Raw genomic sequence first — 19,027 nt, 5'->3', positions numbered from 1 at the left:
TTTTAATCTCTATTTTCTCTATATCACCTAAAAGAAGAAATACCTCGTGGTGCAAAAACTGGGGCTCATGTAGCCCCTTCAAACCAAGTAAAAAATGAATCGATAAGAATGAGATTATATAAATTGATATCCCCTCCCCCCCCCCCCCCCCAAAAGTAGGTTTAGTATTTGAATCAAATCGAGAAAAAAAAATGTTTCAAAAAACAGATTGGAACTTCGAAACGTTATGTTGAAAAACGAATGGAGAATACCTGGTTAGGGTTTGATATCTGCCAATGAAGATGGTGTATTCGGCTATTTGGGGTTAGAGAGAAAGAGAGGGAGAGATAGAGATAGAGAAAGGAAAGGCCCTAATAGAAGAGAGAACTCAACAACATCCCCTCTTCACTCTTCTATCGACTTCCATTAATATCAGCTCCTTGTTTTAAGGAAATCTGACTAGTAACTCGCTCACCAAGTTTCATGATTACAACCCGGACGAGTCATGGCTCAATCCTTTTGTTAAAAGAAAAAAAATAATATAAATTTTCAATGCTTTTTTGTTTTAGTATTTTTTTTTATTTTTTTTTTCTTTACAAATTATTTATTTTAAATTTATTTATATCATTCATACTATAAAATATAATCATTAAAAGGAACATTGTTGAAACTAAAATAGTTTGAGAATGACATTGCAAATTATATAATGTATATATAATTTAGATGATTTGATGAAAAATTTAACAATTTGATTACCCAAAATTTGTATGATACAATTAGCACGACTTTAATTAAAAAAAAAAAAACAATTTTCTACATCACATATACAAGATAAAGTAGGATCTACAATATTTAAATTTGTTAAATCACAGTAAGAAGAAAATGCACAAAATCAAAAAGATTTTGACTTTATTGTGAATTTATTTATTTCTTTTCTTTTGCTTATAACACCAATAAACCCCAAGATATATTCATTGATAAATTAGAAATGATAGTTGTAGTTGTGATTGCGTAACCGCCGCGCAATCATTTTAAAAAAATGAATAAATACGAGATTCACATGAAAAAAAAAATTAATTTTTTAAAGTAGACTTCACTCTTTTTCAAAGCGAGTACTACACGGCGCTTACGCACTCCACGACTACATGTAGCATTACTCTTGATAAATTTATATGTGTGTGTGTGTGTGTGTGTGTGTGTGTGTGTGTGTATATATATATATATATATATATATATGTTATAAATGGAAGTTTTAGAAATTAGCATGACAATCCCATATGGCAATGGCACTATCATATCAGCCAATTAGTGATAATTATGTGCCATCAAGCTTCAAATACAAAAAATATATATTAATAAAAATTAATTAAAAGGAAAAAAAAAAACCAAAGGGATAGTCAAGATTAGTGTTACTTGTTATGTTTGAGTCGGAGTAGTGAGTCGACTCAGAGTTATGGGAATTTTTAGAATACCCGTAAGTGAAAAATGTGTGGGTGCAGTTACTACACCAAAGCTATATGTGAAGACCAAAATGGAGGGAATAACATCACACTTCCAACGGCAACCTTCCATCTTCAATATTGGCAATGGTCAGTAGGGCTAGTCCTTGTAAATCGGTACGATTTCTTAATTGTTCCATATTTAGACCGTTATGAACTCATATTTTATTTACCTAAGCAAAATTTGCAATTAGCATAGTTTCTCATTTACTTCAATCAATCTCAATTTTTCTTGGATTTATTTTTCGTTAAAATAATAAATGATTTACTCATGGAACACTTGAATTAGCGAACTAACAAATTTTTATAATCTTATTATTTGTCTACAAAATAGGATGAGTTACATTGAGATGCCATCAATTTGTTATCCTTGAGGTATCTTTGATCCATTTGAGCAATAACCACATGCATAAAACTCCTAAATACTTCTAGTTTAATTTTATCATCTCATCTCATCATTATAACTTTTCAAAATTCTCACACAAAATATAATAAATAATTCAATTTTTTCAAATCTCAGTTCAACTTTTTTAAATTTCAAAATAATAATAATATTTAAAATTAATATTTTAAACTTTCATCTAAAACCAAAAATTCTCATCCCACTCCCCAAACCTAATCAGCTTACACCATTATGCTCACAAGCATAGCTTAACCTAAGCATACCTTTGTTTTTTTTTTTTTTTTTTCGACTTCATGTTGAGCGAGCTCGAATTCCCTTTTTTTGGAGTATATACCTCTTTAAGAACGTTCTAGACTTGTATAGAAGATTCAAGTCTCACCATGAGTTTGAGGGTCTCTTTCGATAGTGTGTCGATGATCCAACCTCAAAGGAGTCCGATCAATTTTGTACATTGGATATAGGCCAAGCTAAGCATGCAACCTTTGGTGATGTGGATGGAGTGTCAATAGGATGACACTCATATTGTGGTGGCGTCGAGGCTTTCAACCAAGACCAAAATTTACTCCCTCCACAAAGGATAATTTTCCTATTTGAGGCAAAGGGCCACGAAATTGCCGACATTGAGGCATATAGAGGCCATGAAAGGAAGACTTTCTTACTAAGCAATTATAAACAATACATAAATTATATTCTTAATTTTTAACAAAAATCTATGAGTTTAAAGAGGATGACTTCCTTGTAAATTATTTAATGGTTTGCATTGAGAGTGAATGGTTAAAGAATTATTATGAATATAACAATTTATTAGTTTTACTCGATGAAAGAGCATCGAGTTCAATTGTTAAAACTAATGTTTTTCTTTCTTTTTATCTCCAAGCGAAAATTATAACTTGCAATGATGAGTTACCATCATTTTTTCAAATTGCACTATGAACTACTAGAACTAGGAATTTACATTCTTTGATCTTTAGTAATTTGCACCATAAACAGTCAAATTTTAGTAATTTAAGCATCAATTAAGATCTAACTATTAGCCTTGTTTATTTTCACAGATGAGATGAGATGAATTAAGATTAAAGTTAAAAGTTGAATAAAATATTATTTTTTTAATATTATTTTTTGTTTTGGCATTTGAATAAATTGAATTATTTATTTTATTTTATGTATGAATTTGATAAAGTTTTAATGATTAGATGAGTTGTGAAAATAAACGAGACATGATCAAAGACAAATAGTTAAGATCTTGCCTCAAGTTATATTTTAATTTTTCAATATACAAATATAGTACTGTTATAAGAAGCCATTTTTTATGCAAAAGATCTAGGACTTGGTCAAAAGCCACAAACACATATATTCTATTTTTATCTTCTTACCATATTTCACACCTTTTAATATGCACATGATAGAGCTGGGTTAATCATGTGTTTATTGTTGAAAGATCTTTCATTTGCTACCAACTTTGTGTTTTCTCATACTATGTTATAGGGAGGGTTTTACAATTCTTTTGGGCTTTGGGAAACTTCTATCAGATGCATGCAGTGGTAAACGTACCTAATTTGTATTGTGATGGACCCTATGTGAATCAATCCCTAATTCTTCAATCCTTGCTTGGAATAGTCCTACAGATGTTAAATTGTGTTTGTTAACTTCCATTTTCGGAAAGAAAAAAACCTTCTTCCTTCCTTTTCTATGGTGAAGAAGTTGAGGTGTGCTTGAATAGTCGTGGTGATGATATATACCATCGTTGTAGTAGTATATATCAATGAGCTTGAGGGTGTTTGGGTTGGTTTTTGGAGGTATCACACCTGACCCAGATCAAATCCCCAAGTCTGGGTGATTTTCAAATTCTAAGCCAAGGTGCCTAAATATTTTCTGCATATTTACTTTTCTATTAAGGGTGTGTGTGGATGTTGAAGTGAGTTGAGTTGAGTTGAGTTATGATGATAAAATATTATTAGAATATTATTTTTTAATATTATTATTATTTTAAAATTTGAAAAAGTTGAATTGTTTATTATATTTTGTATTGGAATTTGAAAAAGTTGTAATGATGAGTTGAGATGAGTTTGGTAACCAAACGAAGCCTAAATATTCGTGAAATTTAGTTATTGATTAGATTTTTAATTAAGCCCAACAACTTTATTTACTAGAATCCAACTATTTTAGCCAAGTTTTCACCAGTACTGAAACTTTTGATCACGGAAAATTTCAAAGACCATGCAAATGCAACATACCATTTACTCAGTTAAATTTCAGTGAAAACTCTTAGATTTAACTCTATTTGATTTGGTTATATATACGAAATGAGATAAAAGTTGAAAGTTGAATAAAATATTATTATTAGAATATAATTTTTTAATATAATTTTTACTTTAAAATTTGAAAAAGTTGAATTGTTTATTATATTTTGTATGAAAGTTTGAAAAAATTGTAATGGATATATTAGATGAGACTAGACATCTTGATAACCAAACCGGCCAAATTGTTATAGCAAACTCTAGAGTGTAACCAAGTTGCTAGGGGTGCTATCCACCCTTAATGGCCGAGGAGCACTCTCCCTCACATCTCGCCCCTGCTCTTACTGCTGCCCACTGCACTTGATGAACAGGAAGGCAGATTTCACAACTCCGCCCCAATCCCTTGACATTAACTCCATCCATATCTCTACAAACTAGAATTAATCAGACTACAAAGACACCAACCTAGATGATTTTAGATGATCAAACAAATCAACAACAATCAATCCAAAAATATACAAATGTGCAATAAAACGAGCACTGGGGAGGGGGTTCCTTAACCTACAATCATGTCCGTGGGTCTTTGAGCCTCAAGAGACATGGTTATGGGTCTCTAGAACTCGAGAGACCCACGACTATGGTCATGGTCTCTGTAACTAGAGACCCACGACTATGGTCACGGTCTCTGTAACTCTCTGGAACTCGAGTTTGACCACGAAAGAAGGAAATGAGACAAAAGAAGTAGAATAGAACAAGAAGGAAGAACGAACAAGAAAGGAACATGAAGTGAAAATAAGAGAAGATGAAGAAAAGAGAATGTGGGCAACTAGCTCAATTAACTAGGGTGGGTATCCCATCCTCCCGCTTGGACAAAATATTAAATGCACACCACCTCTTCTGCCATTTGATCGGGTTGGCCGAGCAGTCCAAGTGACTACCTAACCCTTATTAGCTACCACCTCTTTCTAATTGGAATGTACCAGGGTTTCCAAATGTTATAAGCAAAGAGGCCACCGTGAGAATCCACTTGCTTGCATCAAGTCAGGGGATAATTGGTAGATGGTGGTGAGCGAATGAGAGAGAGAGAGTTTAGGGTTAGGGCAAAGAAAAGTTCATGAATTGCCATATTAAAAGCATTTTGAAAATTAATATGTACTATTCTTTCAAGTCTAGCATGCATGTCAAGTTTACAAACATCTTGAACCCGTAATTAGTTTACCTATGTTAATTAGTACTATTCAATAAATTTAATTATTTTCTCGAATTGTATTGGTTCATGACTAGTAATCTACAGTTTTAAAAGGATGGACTTCTTCTAAAAAGAAAAAAAGAAAAAAGGATGGACTTTTGCTCTTTTGAAACCAAGCCCATGTCATCACCCCTCTATTATCTTATTAAAAAGAACAAAGAAAAGATATTTACAACCGTGAATTATGTAACCGTCGTGTAATCATTTTGAAAAAAAATAAATAAAACATAGAACCCACATAAAAAAATAATTTTTTAATAGTGGATCCTACTTTTTTTCAAAGCGATTACGCGGCGTTTAAGCACTTCACAGTTGTATGTAGAATTACACATTTTGAAAAAAATTAGACTCTAGTACTTGTGATTCTTGAGGGATAGAGTTGCTTTGATACACCATATAGATAAAGAGCTCTTATTCACTCTCTCTACTCAACCAAAACTCACTTATAGCATAGAAATAATAGAGAGTAACTAAAGGGATGAGTAATATTAAGGACAAGCCTCCAAATGCACAAATCTTGAGCAAGTCTTTTAAAAAAAAGTGGAACCCACTAAGAAAAAATGAGTTATTTACACTTTTTTTACTTTTTTTATAAAATACATGTACGAGATTTGTATATTTGAGACTTGTATATATCGTTATTCTAAAGGGATAGAAGGTTAAGGCTAGGTACAAAACCAAAATTTAAAAATCAAGGTGCTAATATTGTTACTCTTTTAAAAGTATTGTTATTGTATATATAATATGGAAAATTATTCATATTAGCCCATAGCCGCAGCACACTTCAGCTGCAGCACACAGTGTGCTGCGGTAAAAAAAATAAAAAAATAAAAAAATAATGTGTAGTTTGTTGCGGCTATAGACTGATGCGTAGAATAATTCATATAATATATAACTCAATATATGCTAATTACTTAATTATATGCATATACTATTTATCATTTAATAAATTGAATGTATCGCATAGGTTTCAGCCAATCAGCTAATGATACATGCATAAGCACTTTGGGTTGGGCGATCATACATTAGCAAATAACTTGTAGGTTTTGGCGTCAAGGGTTATTTGTCTAACTGCTGCAACAGCTGCAATGAGCCCCAAGGTGGAGAAAACAACTGCGAGAATGATGTTCAACCAGAAAATGGGGCTCCGCTTGGATGGTTTGAATGTCAAGTTGAAGAACACCACAGGCAATATAAAGTCAAGGGGAATGAACCCAAAAGCTCCAATTAGCGCATTGATGTCTCCAAAGAATGGAAGCATTGCTGCTATGGTTGTCGCTATTACAATGGATAGTGACCGAAACATCAACCTGGGGACAACATTGCGAGGAGAAAACTCTTTGCTTTTTGGGTCAGCAAACGCACGCTCAAGCACTTCATTTGTGGGCTGCAAGTATACCTGTAAAAACCCCATGGCCGGTGAAGTATTAATGGCCTGCAAAATTCCAGCAGAGAGACAGAGACAGAGACAGAGAGAGAAGCTCACCACACCAACAGCAGATAGCTGGAGAATGGTGAAGATGTTAGTCATGAGAACGAACCATTTTGGCACCAAAGGTCTGCCATTAATGTCCAAGAAGTTGCTGAGTACGAGACCCTTAGCTTGGTTACCAAATGCCCAGTAGCCAGAGATGGCTACACTGAAGAAATTCACCGCCACTACTGCATAACATACACACAGTCCTTTGAACATCTTTCCCTTCACTGGAGGTGCTATTGTTGCCTATAACCACAAAATTCGTATTGCTGAAATATTGGGGCATTCATACTGTTCTTGACTCCATTTGTTTGTCCAAACCTCTTAAAGAAATTGCACTCGAATCTAATATTGTGAAAACAGATTGATCTAAAACATTTCAAACCTGGATTTCTGGAATTATTCCGTTTCCATACGATGTGGCAATGATGGCAATGGCATTGAAGATACCGAAGATGCGATCATCAGATTCACCCATTACAGAATAGTCTTTCTCTGGCGCTTTGGATGAATGTCCTAACAAAATTGATCCATGCTTTATAAGTTAAATCCAAATCAAGTGCAGCAACTACTATATTAAGGCATACAAGGATGAATAATACTTGCCAATAAATAAGATTACCATCAAAACTCTCTCTCTCTCTCTCTCTCTCCCCCTCCCCAGATTTCTTTAATCTTTCCATAGCAGCTCAAAGCTGATTCCTTCCAACTTTTTATCAAATACTTTAGGATCTCAAATGGGAGATATCAATATTTCGGATAAGAAATGAACAATAAATATTGTACGTAGGATCTACTTTATGTATTTATCTTTTTACCAACTTCATTATAGTGATACTTACCAATATAAATGGAACCAGCAGTGGCACAGGCACTATAGGAAAGGCATAGAACCAAAGATACCAAGTTGATATGCCTCAATGAGTGAAAAGATGGGATTTGAGCCAAAATCAACATCAAGCATCCAAATATGATCACAAATTGATATAGCTTCATAGTTTCATGATCTGGGTTCGATAATAAGTAAATTGTCTGCAATGAGGGCGGAAACAAGGAAAGAAGAGGAAAAGATGAGAGAATTTTCATTAAGCCTTTTTCCCAAACAATAAAAACAAACAAATAGTACTATATATAATGTATAGAGGCTAGGATGTGATCATCCCTAACCCTTTGCCTAGATACAGAAAATTTTGACATGGGGCAGAAGGCCAGCCTTTTAGAGTAGAGATTGACCTTCATGCACTGTCCACCCAGAAGAGTAGAAGCAACAACAGCACCATAGCAAACCATGAACTGAACTGGTCCCACATAAAACCAACCCCATCTTGGTCCTGCCAAAGTCAATCAGATTAGATTTAGGTTACGTTTAAGTAGTGAGATATTCTCAAATATTTTGTGAATAATACTGAAAAATATAATAAAAAGGTAATAATAGAATATTGAATAACAGTAAATAGTAATGAAAAGTAGGTAAAAATTAATAATAAAATAATAAATAGAAGTGCGGTATTTTAAAAATCAGGTATTCTCAATACCCAAACTAGATAATTAGATGATGGAAGAAAATATATATTATAGGAAAACGGCGATCATTTCCTATCATGCATGTTAAAAAAATTGAAATAAAAAAAATATATAAATAGGTTAAAAGAGAAAGCAAATTATATCACAAGATCATTAAGGTGCATAATATCTACCACATTTATATTTTGATGGCCATGCAGTTTTGATGAAAATTTTGAGCTTTGATTACGTAAGAAGTTAGATACAATTTTAGAGTGCGTAAATCTTACGCATTATTTTTTTAAAAAAATGAGGTCTATTATTAAAAAATATTTTTTTATGTAAATTCCATATTTATCTAGTTTAAATATCACTTCTCTTGAATTTTTTTTCTTTTATTTTTATTTTTATTTTTATTTTTGGTCTAAGAATTTAAAAGAAAAGAAAACGTGGAGATGAATTGTCAAAGTTGAATTTGTTTAGAATAGAAACGTCAAATAAAAGTTTGACATAATGGGATATTTTATTTCGATACCGGACGAAAATTATTGAATTCACAGCCAACCGGCCATGCATCTGCTCCGATCCCCTCCAAAAAAGCTTATAAAAAATACAAGATTTTAAAGATTTTTTTTTTTATTATTTCATAGAAGCGATAATTAAAAATATATAATCCAATTTTATTTTTTAAAAGTTTAATCTAAAAAATAATATTTTTCATTTTAGATTTTTAATACTTTTATGTTTTTCTTTAAAAAATTGAAGGGCTCACCTGCCGTGAAAAATCCCTACAGTGTCAAAAAAAAAAAAATCTTCGTGAAATATCATAAGAAGAAAGATTGATCATGATCTTCGTTTCTACACATGTCACTAAAATTCTACAAATCCTAAGAGCAGATGTCTCCAAAACTGTCGTATTAATCAGTCTATTCTCATGAAAGTTAAAAGCCAATACTCTGGCCACCCACTTGCCTTGTCATTATAGAACTTTGGCCGGACATGAATTAGTGGTTTTGGAAGCCTACATTTCGACGGTGAGATAATTTTAAATAATTTAAATAAAATATTATTAAAATATTATTTTTTAATATTAATATTATTTAAAAATTTAAAAAAATTAAATTATTTATTATATTTTTATATAAAAATTTAAAAATTATAATGATGAGATAAGATGATTTATATATCTAAACGAGCCAGCTAGTTAGGATGTTGTTGACAAATCCCAAGGGTTTTTTTTTTTGTTTTTTGTCGCGGATTTGGTAAGCTTTTACATGAGTAATGTGCCAAATACGAATACGAATATAAATACAAAGAATATAATAACTTTTGAAAGATAAAGTTCGTATTCAATTGAAACTAGACTCGTTATTTTTTCATAACAAAATACATATGATATATTAATATTCTTTAATAAACGACTTCAATATATATATATATATATATATATATATTAAATAGAAACCATGTGCTAATTATTATGATGGTAAAAATCATGATAAGAGTAATATTAGGCATTCAAATTCTTCCAAAAAAAGAGGAGGCCAGCTGGGGGAAAGGTGTGTTTATACGTACCCAAGATGTCATGAGCCATATCTCTGAACCTCAGTTGGCGATGACCCAGTTGAGCATGGTGTTCAAGAACCATGGATATCAAGTTGTAGGAATAGAAGGACACTAGGGCTCCAATAAGCAGGCAGAAAATCCCAGCCGTCCATCCGAGGAAGGTAAAAGCATATGGAAGACTCAAGAGAGGTGGAGCAACAATGGATGTTGTCAAGTGGTAACCACAGTGCAGCCATGATCCTATGGAATATATATTTTAGGAACACGATCAAATTATTAGCACCAAACATATATATCATGATCATAATCATATGAGTTGCTCATGATTTTGACACGAATTAATAAAGTGGCACATAACCCCATGATCACATACGCAATGCAAAGTTGAAAAGGTAAGGCTCTTTTCTCGAGAAAGTTTGTCTTCATATTTTTTCTTTTTTTCCTAGAATTAAAAAGATTTGCCTCACATGCATCACATGCACAAACATGTTATGTGCCCATTTATAAATGTTTAGAGAGAGAGAGTCTAGGAAATATATTTTTTGTTTAAAGAGAAATACTTTAATTATAAAGTGATTATATAAAAATAATCTTATAAATTAATATGATTTGATATAATTTATCAAATTATAAAATTATTTTTATTATAAAATAAATTTGACAAATCACTTAAAATCAATAGCTCGGAGACTTTTTTTTAAGTGGCAGTGGTAGACGGAAATTGTGAAAGCAAAGTGAATATAGAGAGATCCAGATCTTTTTCAAACCTAATTTATGTGCATATATATGTGGCCTGACTTTTCAACATGGTATACTGATGGTGGGTACACTGGGTGGGGTGGTGGTTTGGTGCAAGCAACCTTGAAGTTTATCACGTGGGGGCGGGGTGTTAGCTAGGGATGCGAGTTCAGACACGCAGGGAAAAACAAAAGAGGATAGAGATTGAAAAAAAGATCAAGAAGATGATGAGGAACAGCACAAACTAATTAAAGGAGACATGGATGAAGTGCGTTCGTGTGTGTATATATATATATATATATATATATATATATATATATATATATACACATATATATATGTGATGGTGATGATGACATGACATTAATGGAGGAAGAAACAGTAGTTAAGAGTTTGAAAAGTGAGAATTAAGTTCGTAGCAACTCTTTTTAATTTACCTTTGGATTTAAGAACAAAGAGAGCACCGGCATCAAGGTCCTGCTGATTCAGTGCTTCTTCAGGCCGGATCTTTGCATGATTTTCTCCTTCATGCATTGCTACTGAGCTTGATCGCAGCGTACTCATCTCTCTCTCTATTGCCCTCTCTCAGACTCAGAGGACAGACGAAATGGACAGAGAGAAGGACGCGAAACGTGAAGAAAGAGCGGAAATATCAGAAACAAAGGCAGAAATAGAAATAAAAAGATATAAATGATAGCTGCAGTACTGGCGAGTGTAAGGCGCCGCTCAATCAATTAAAAAATAAATAAATAAATCATTTATATAAAAAAATTAATTTTTTAATAATAGACTTTATATTTTTTTTAAAATGATTATTCAATATTTATACACTCTACGACTATATATAATATTATTCAATTAATAAGTAATTTTTCATAAATCCATTTTTCATTAAAAAACGTAAGTTTATACAAGTTTGATCTAAAATCTTGAATTGATGCCTCAAATAAATTTTTTTTTGCTTAATGAAATGGATAAAAGTTCTAAATTATTTTATTTGGTATAAAATGTCACTCTTAAATGATTCATCTAGTATTCATTTTAACTTTAGATTACATATTAAAAAAATTAGTATAGTATTATATATCAAGAAGTTTGGGATCCGTATTAATAAATTTATTGTTTTCACATATTTAATTTTAATTTTAAACTTTTTTAGAATTTATCCATCAAATTAAAAGAATTAATAGGATCAAAGAAATTTATTTTGAAAGGACCACATTATAGTAACTAAATATACTATATATAAAAATTAAATAAAATTTTGGGACATATAGAGAAAAATTAGAGAAAGGCATTTATATGAATATACATGGATTAGACTATTTTGAAGAGCACGCAAGGATTATAATATTTTTGAGGGGGTCGATTTCCATATATATATTAAATTTGAAAAAAATTAAAAAAATTTAATTTATAAAAAGATTTTGGAAGGGCGATACATGGCAGGGGTTCCGCCACTGCACGCAAAAGATTAGTCAAGCAGCCAGCTTTGATAGCCCTTGTTTTTTCCGGAATTCCCTATTATTATTTTCGGACATAAACATCTTTGACCAAATTGGCCACTCCAAATTGGCCTTTTCTTTTTCTTTTTTTTTTAAATATTTTTTTATAACTTTTTAATCATTTTAAAATATTTTTTAAAAAAATATAAAAAAATATATCAATATATTAATGGTCACTTCTTTAACTATTAAATAAAGAATAAATTTAAAATTTTTCAACATCTTTTTAAATGTATATTATTTCTTTTTAAATATATATTATTTCTAACTTCTGGGTAGTATTTGATGTTGGGCAAGAAAAATATTACTCATTATTCTTATATTATATATTTTTTTATTTTTTTCTTAACAGACAACTGTTTCTCTAAATTATGTATTATATTTGAATAAAAAAATAAAAGAAGATAATTTAGAGCTCTGTTTAATCATTATTTTAGATAAATTTTTATTTTTACGTATATATGAGATCGGATGTAGAGATTGCATTCCTCAACATCAGGCAACTTGATTAATATTCCAACTGGTCTATAATATTTATTAGTTATGAGTTTCCATTGCTTAAAAATTTGTGGCTATACATTGTTTATTGGGTGATTAAAAATAATTATTCTAAAAATATTATTTTATCAGAGTCATAGACTTAAACATTACATTTATTTTATAATAAAAATAGTTTTATATTTTAATATATCACAATAAATAACATCAATTTATAAATTTATTTTTATGAAATATCTTTATAACTAAAACATTTCTTTTAACTTAATAATCAATTAATATATTTATATAATTTTATTAAAATAAAATTCAAATTTATAAAAGTTACCCTTTATATAATAGAGTTGTAAATAATTATAAAGTAGGTGATATTAAATATAATTATTAATGTTGTGATCTGGTAGATATATTTTATAGTAAAAATATTTTTATAATTTGTTGAATTATATCACATTATATTAATTTATATAATTTTTTATAATTAAATCATATTCTCGTATATATATTTTTTCTTTTTTAAAGAGACTCATCAAGATTTTTTCGTTTGAATTTAAAAATAAATTAAAATGAATTATGAATAATAATGAAATAGATTATAAATAATAATAAAATTTATAAATTAAAATTGATAAATAATAATAATATAAGATGTGAATTCAAATCGGACTTGCGCGTTGAAAAAAGTGCAAATGATTGTAATGCCCCGAGGTGTGCTGGCCTGTTATTTATTGGGTTGCCCCACACATTTACCATGAAAACATCTTTGGGTCCCACCCGACAGCCATGCATAGTGATTGGGTGTGCACTGGTCTTAAATGGCAGACTAGTGTATGGAGGATGAGCAATGTTGTACAGCCTCCTCCAATCTCTCCCTATTATATTTTTAAAAATTTTTTAAAATCTTAAAATTTTAAAAAAAAAATGGAGTTTTTTTAAATTAATTCAATTTTTTATTTATTATTTATATATTAAATATTAAATAATAAATTAATAATAAAAAAATATAGTATGTAAAAATTATGTAAATAATAAGAGATTATATATTTTTTGATGGAGGATTGGTGCTGAAGGAAGCAGTATTATTGGCTTTGGTTACGTTAACACTTCCAGGAAATGGGATATGATCTTGGAATCAAAGATGACTTAAAATTTTGAGTTGATATATGAGATTACTTAAAATTTGTCACATTATTAAGTGTGGTTGGAGATCCACTACGTTTGGTTCATAAATCTATCTCAATTTATCATTATAATTTTTTAAATTTTAATATAAAATATAATAAATAATTCAACTTTTTAAAATCTTAAAATAATAATAATATTAAAAAATAATATTCTAATAATATTTTATCATCTTAACTCAACTCAACTTAGTTCAACATGTAAACACAATCTATATTGCTCTATATTTAAACTGAGAAATTGTGTATGGCCTTTCATGATCCCGTATTTCCCATAGATTTGTTTATCTCTGAGCACCTCATAACTCCTATTACTTGTCACTACAATTTGCATTCATTAAAAATTAGAGCATTCACAATGATTTAGCTACTTTGCATATAAATACTAAATGAGTAACCACTTTGTTAAAAAATACTATTCACTTATGTGTAAATATTTTACTTTTTACTTAGTTCTCTTCTATAACGCTTGGTAGTTAGAATATATATATAGAGTTGAAGTACTTCGGACTTTTTAAATCCAATACTTTTCTAGTCCCAGTTCCGACTCTGATTTTAAACTTTGAGAAATTTGAGTATTTAAAGTAGGATCATCACAGTGAAAAGGAACAACTTTGAACAACTTTGGGGCTTCAATATATTTCCACATCCAGCTACGGGGATATGAAGGATAAATGTAATGATAAGATATATATACTTGGAAGTATGAAATTTGGAAAAGGTAGGTATAGAGAGAGCAAAGAAAATAGGATTGTTCATACAGATTCCGTCCCGAGAACTCGGTATACCCGGAATGGAACCCAAATTTCAAACCCGGGTTAGAACTCGGACCAGGTCAGACCCAAGCCGGAATCTGGATGAATCTAGGTTTTAAACCCGAAACTCCTGTTTAACCAGGTTTTTTTTTTTTTTTTCACATCATGAAATTAGTAGATCAAGAACACGTGCTTATAATTCACGATGAATTGATGAGAGCATGTGAAAAGTCTTTTTTTTTTTTGTTTAGCGCTAATAATATTCTCTATTTTTATATTGATAAGTCACCAGTATGTTCCAACATTTTAATGCAGGAAGCGAAAGTCGAAAGATCTGTGAAAGAAAAGACAAGAACAAGCAAAGAGTGAATAAGTGGCACCCGGATCTTGAAGAGGAATACGAAGATAGAGAGGGTAATATCTACAATAAGAAGACATACAATGATCAACAGCGGCAGAGATTGATTTAAGAAGAGTAGTTATTTCGAAAAAAAAAAAAAAAAAAAAAACCCGGGTACCGGTTGTAGGAGGATTTTGCAACTCGGGTTTTAGCCCAGATTTGTTTTGAGCTAGAATCTGATTTTTTAGGTTCTGAACTGGGCCAAGAAAAAAATCCAATTCAAATGAATAGTCCTAATAGAAAGTTTTAGTAGGTTGCTCGGGAGGCCCAAGATATTGGAGGAGGATGATGAGTTTGATTTTGGTTGTAGGAGAATAAATAAGAGAGAGAAAATTGACTACAACAAGATTTTGATCGACTTGATGATCTAAGTCTTAATTTAAACACAAGAAGGTCCATCTTCAAACCATTGAATAGCAAATCAAACATATGTAAGTCAAATTTGGACTAGAGTAGTGACAGAGTCAGACCAGCTAGCTCTCGATCCCTATTGCTAATTCTGTGCATTTATATAGCATGCAACCTTATTAACGTAGGAAATGAAGCATAATCTTAAGAGCAATCATGCATACTGCAACAACTAAACCATAATTTAGTATTAATTATATAAGAATTTAATTAGTTTTTACCTTCAATTCAAATAAACTGTCAACAGCAGCAGCAATTCAAAACAAATGAAGAAAAAAAACAAACAAACGCGCCGCCAATGTCCCTCACCGACATTCCCCGGCAATTTGACGGTTCTCCTATTTACTATCTATCTATGTTTTCGTTTCTCCTAACCAAAGATCGTGGAAAATAAGTAGTGGAAGTCTCTTGTAGCCAATCCAGACAGGCAAAATGCAGCACAAATCTTTTCACTTCTACTTTCAGTCGTAGTATTACAATCCGTGTAACAAAACCACTTTAAGTAGCTTCCCCTTGTGAGAAATGGGTGGGAGAAGTCATTGACCTCATATCCCTCTTTTGTTATTTTTATTTTTTGTGTTGTATTTACTGGTTTGAGTTGAATGTTAGGGCTTTCCTACCAGGGGTGAAACTACTAAGAGACTTAGGGGGCTAGCCACTTAGAATTTTCAAAATTTGATAAAAATTAAGTTTTGAAATGTATTTTTATGAAGTAGACTATATAAAAATTAGTATTTGGCCCTCTCAAAATTATTTTTTTTTTTAACTTGGCTCCCAAACTAGATTTTCTGCTCCAACCCTACTATTATATTATGTAATTGTTAAATATATTTATAATATGTTTTCTTAAAAACAAAAAACAAACTTTTAATATCAAGTTGAGTTAAAGTTATGGTCGAGATGCTACATACTCAAATCATTTTCCTACTTTATAATTACAATGCTCTTGTCTGAGTGCATGCTAGTTGTTAAGACAAATACAGCTGCTGCTTCAGAAGAAGGACCTGCACCTACAGCTGCAGCTTCAGAAGCAACCTCACCCTCTGGACGATGCTCATACGCACTACACACAGATAAGACGAATTCCAGAAAAGTCCAAAAGACTCCAAAATGAGAATATTCCAGGAATACAATCTGATGTGTACCAATCATTTGCATTTTGGTTGTTATGAAAAGTCTATAAATATGGACTCTGTTTGTAGTCAGGATGTATGAAAAAAGTGAAAGAATTCTAAATGAAAGAAAACTTCTTTTAGTCATTTTATCGAGTAGCTACAGTGCCTAGCTTATTTACTCTTTGTGGTATCTAGAGCTTGGTAAAAGGCTCACGCCTACATTTTTTTTGGTGCTCAACTCCTCCTTAACAGAGATTGTCCTAGCCCAGGTTCTTGAGTGTACCACATCGTCTGAAATCTGGTATGCTCTTCATAACCTATATGCTACACGCTCTTCAGCTCATCTTATCCAAACACAACTTTAGTTGACTACTTTGAAAAAGGGCTTGGAATCACTAACCGAATATTTCAACAAAGCAAAAAATCTTTCAGCTTCATTGAGCGCCGCAGGTTATCCTCTTTCTCCATCTCAGTTCTCTGCCTTTTTGCTTGCTGGTTTAGCTCTGAATATGAGTCGGTGGTCACCTCCATTGCCACTCGACCAGATTCTTTATCTTCCCATCAAAGATATAGTTATCTATTAAATCATAAGTCCCGGTTAGCACACTAGTCTCACTCTCTTCTCTCTGGTTCCTCGCTTTCGGGCCATCTCTAGCTGCGCATGTCACCAGTAGACCATCCACACCCTCTACTTTTCATAGAGGCATAAATACTTATGGACGTGGGGGTCGTCGAATGCGTGGTTCTGGTTGAGGTCCTCAAAATTTCTTCTCCACCCGTCCTGCGTCTCGTCCCACATGTCAAGTTTGTCGTAAATCTGGATATTCGGCCATTTCCTGTTATCATTGCTTCGACCACTCTTACCAAACTTCACCTCCCTCGTCTTTTACTGCAAACTACTCATCTCTCCCCAACTCAGGTTCTCCCTCGGCTCAATGGTTTCCAGACACTGCGGCTACCAATCACTTTACTTCGGACTTCGCTAATCTCAACATAGACTCTACCCCGTATCATGGCCCTGAACAAGTCAGCATCGGAGATGGCTCTTTGCTTTCCAATCCAAAATATTGGCACTGCTCAGCTTCACTCTTCTTCTGGCAAATATCTCCTTACTAAATTATTGCATGTTCCATCAATTACGAAAAATTTACTTTCTGTACGTCAGTTTTGTCTTGATAACTCTGTTTACTTTGAGTTTCACTCTTCATGTTTCTTTGTGAAGGATTTACAAATCCGGGAGGCACTTCTTCAAGGACCTATTAAAGATGGCCTTTATGTGCTTCCACTGGATCATGCACAGACCTCTGCACCTTCCACATCCTACCCTCAAGCTTTTCTTGGTGAACGTACCTCTGTTCCTTTATGGCATGCTCGCCTTGGCCATCCCTCATCTCAGATTACATCCTTCGTACTGAAGCAATTTCAACTTCCTGTTCATAACAAAGTTGGCTCTCACACTTGTGCTGCGTGTTCCCAAGCTAAAGTCCATGCTCTCCCACATCCTCCATCATCTTCCCGATCCATCAAACCTTTTCAATTACTTTTTCTTGATGTTTGGGACCCAGCACCCGTGTTATCTACTAATAGTTGTCGCTTTTATCTTTCTATTGTAGATGATCACTCCAAATATATTTGGCTTTTTCCTCTTCAGTCTAAATCAAATGTGTATACTATTTTTTTAGCTTTTTTGCAATATGTGAGTAATACCTTTTCTACAAATGTCATTTTTGTTCAGAGAATTTTGGCCTCTCCAGTCTTTGCTTAAGTCTTGTGGAATTTCACATCGTCTCACATGTCCTTACTCTCATGAACAAAATGGGTCTGTTGAGAGACGACATCGTCATATTGTAGAAACAGGACTCACACTACTTGCACATGCGTCCCAAATAAATATTGGTCAGAGGCTTTCCAGACAGCAGTCTTTCTAATTAATAGAACGCCCACTGCTGTTCTCAATCACAAATCACCCTTTCAAACTCTCTTTAATCAAACTCCTGATTATAATTTTTTAAGAGTGTTTGGTGTTGCTTGTTGGCCTAATCTTAGACCATTTAATTGACATAAAATGGATCAACGATCCCAACTGTGTGTTTTCATGGGTTATAGCCCAGATCACAAAGGCTATTTGTGCCTTCATCTCTCTACTAGTCGTACCTACATCTCAAGAGATGTTAAGTTTGACGAGCAAAATTATCCCTTTACAACTCTGTCCAATCCTCCTGTGTCTATCACTCAGTCTGGGCCCACTCTCACTCTAGTTCCACCATTAAACTCACAGCCCACCCACGTGAACTCCACCTCACCTCCCACGGACTCAAGCCCGTCACGTTCTCCTCCTTCCAGTCCTCATCAAACCAACTCAAGCCGTCCTCAAACACTTAGCCCATCACGTACACATTCTACCATTCTCGATTCTTCCTCACAGCTGCCTTCAACTTCATCCAACTCAAGCCCTAATCTCCAGCATTTTTCCTCGCAGCCGCCACTACCTCCATCACATTCAAACCCCAATAT

General features: G+C 32.4%; 1 protein-coding gene across 1 annotated transcript; it reads right to left on the bottom strand.

Annotated features, from left to right (window-relative positions):
- Positions 1-6,289: 6,289 nt before the first annotated feature.
- On the bottom strand, positions 6,290-11,325 carry LOC121241653 (GABA transporter 1). Its single transcript, XM_041139518.1, has 7 exons — positions 11,089-11,325; positions 9,923-10,153; positions 8,078-8,175; positions 7,687-7,876; positions 7,230-7,360; positions 6,854-7,090; positions 6,290-6,766 (listed from the first exon to the last, which is right to left on the bottom strand). Exons 1-7 carry the CDS (start codon positions 11,213-11,215, stop codon positions 6,386-6,388), a joined length of 1,395 nt encoding a protein of 464 aa, XP_040995452.1. The 5' UTR covers positions 11,216-11,325; the 3' UTR covers positions 6,290-6,385.
- Positions 11,326-19,027: the final 7,702 nt, after the last annotated feature.

This window comes from Juglans microcarpa x Juglans regia, chromosome 7S, assembly GCF_004785595.1.
Source record: "Juglans microcarpa x Juglans regia isolate MS1-56 chromosome 7S, Jm3101_v1.0, whole genome shotgun sequence".
NCBI lineage: Eukaryota > Viridiplantae > Streptophyta > Magnoliopsida > Fagales > Juglandaceae > Juglans > Juglans microcarpa x Juglans regia.
Note: the sequence above shows the minus strand (reverse complement) of the source record. Positions and strands in the feature narration are given on the sequence as shown.

Excerpts from the sequence above, each read along its gene's own strand:
- LOC121241653 (XM_041139518.1), bottom strand. The coding sequence starts at position 11,215 with ATGAGTACGCTGCGATCAAGCTCAGTAGCAATGCATGAAGGAGAAAAT. Across the intron at positions 7,877-8,077 it reads TGGGTGGACAGTGCATGAAG|ACAATTTACTTATTATCGAA; the intron begins GTCAATCTCTAC and ends CCCTCATTGCAG. Across the intron at positions 7,091-7,229 it reads GAATAATTCCAGAAATCCAG|GCAACAATAGCACCTCCAGT; the intron begins GTTTGAAATGTT and ends TTGTGGTTATAG.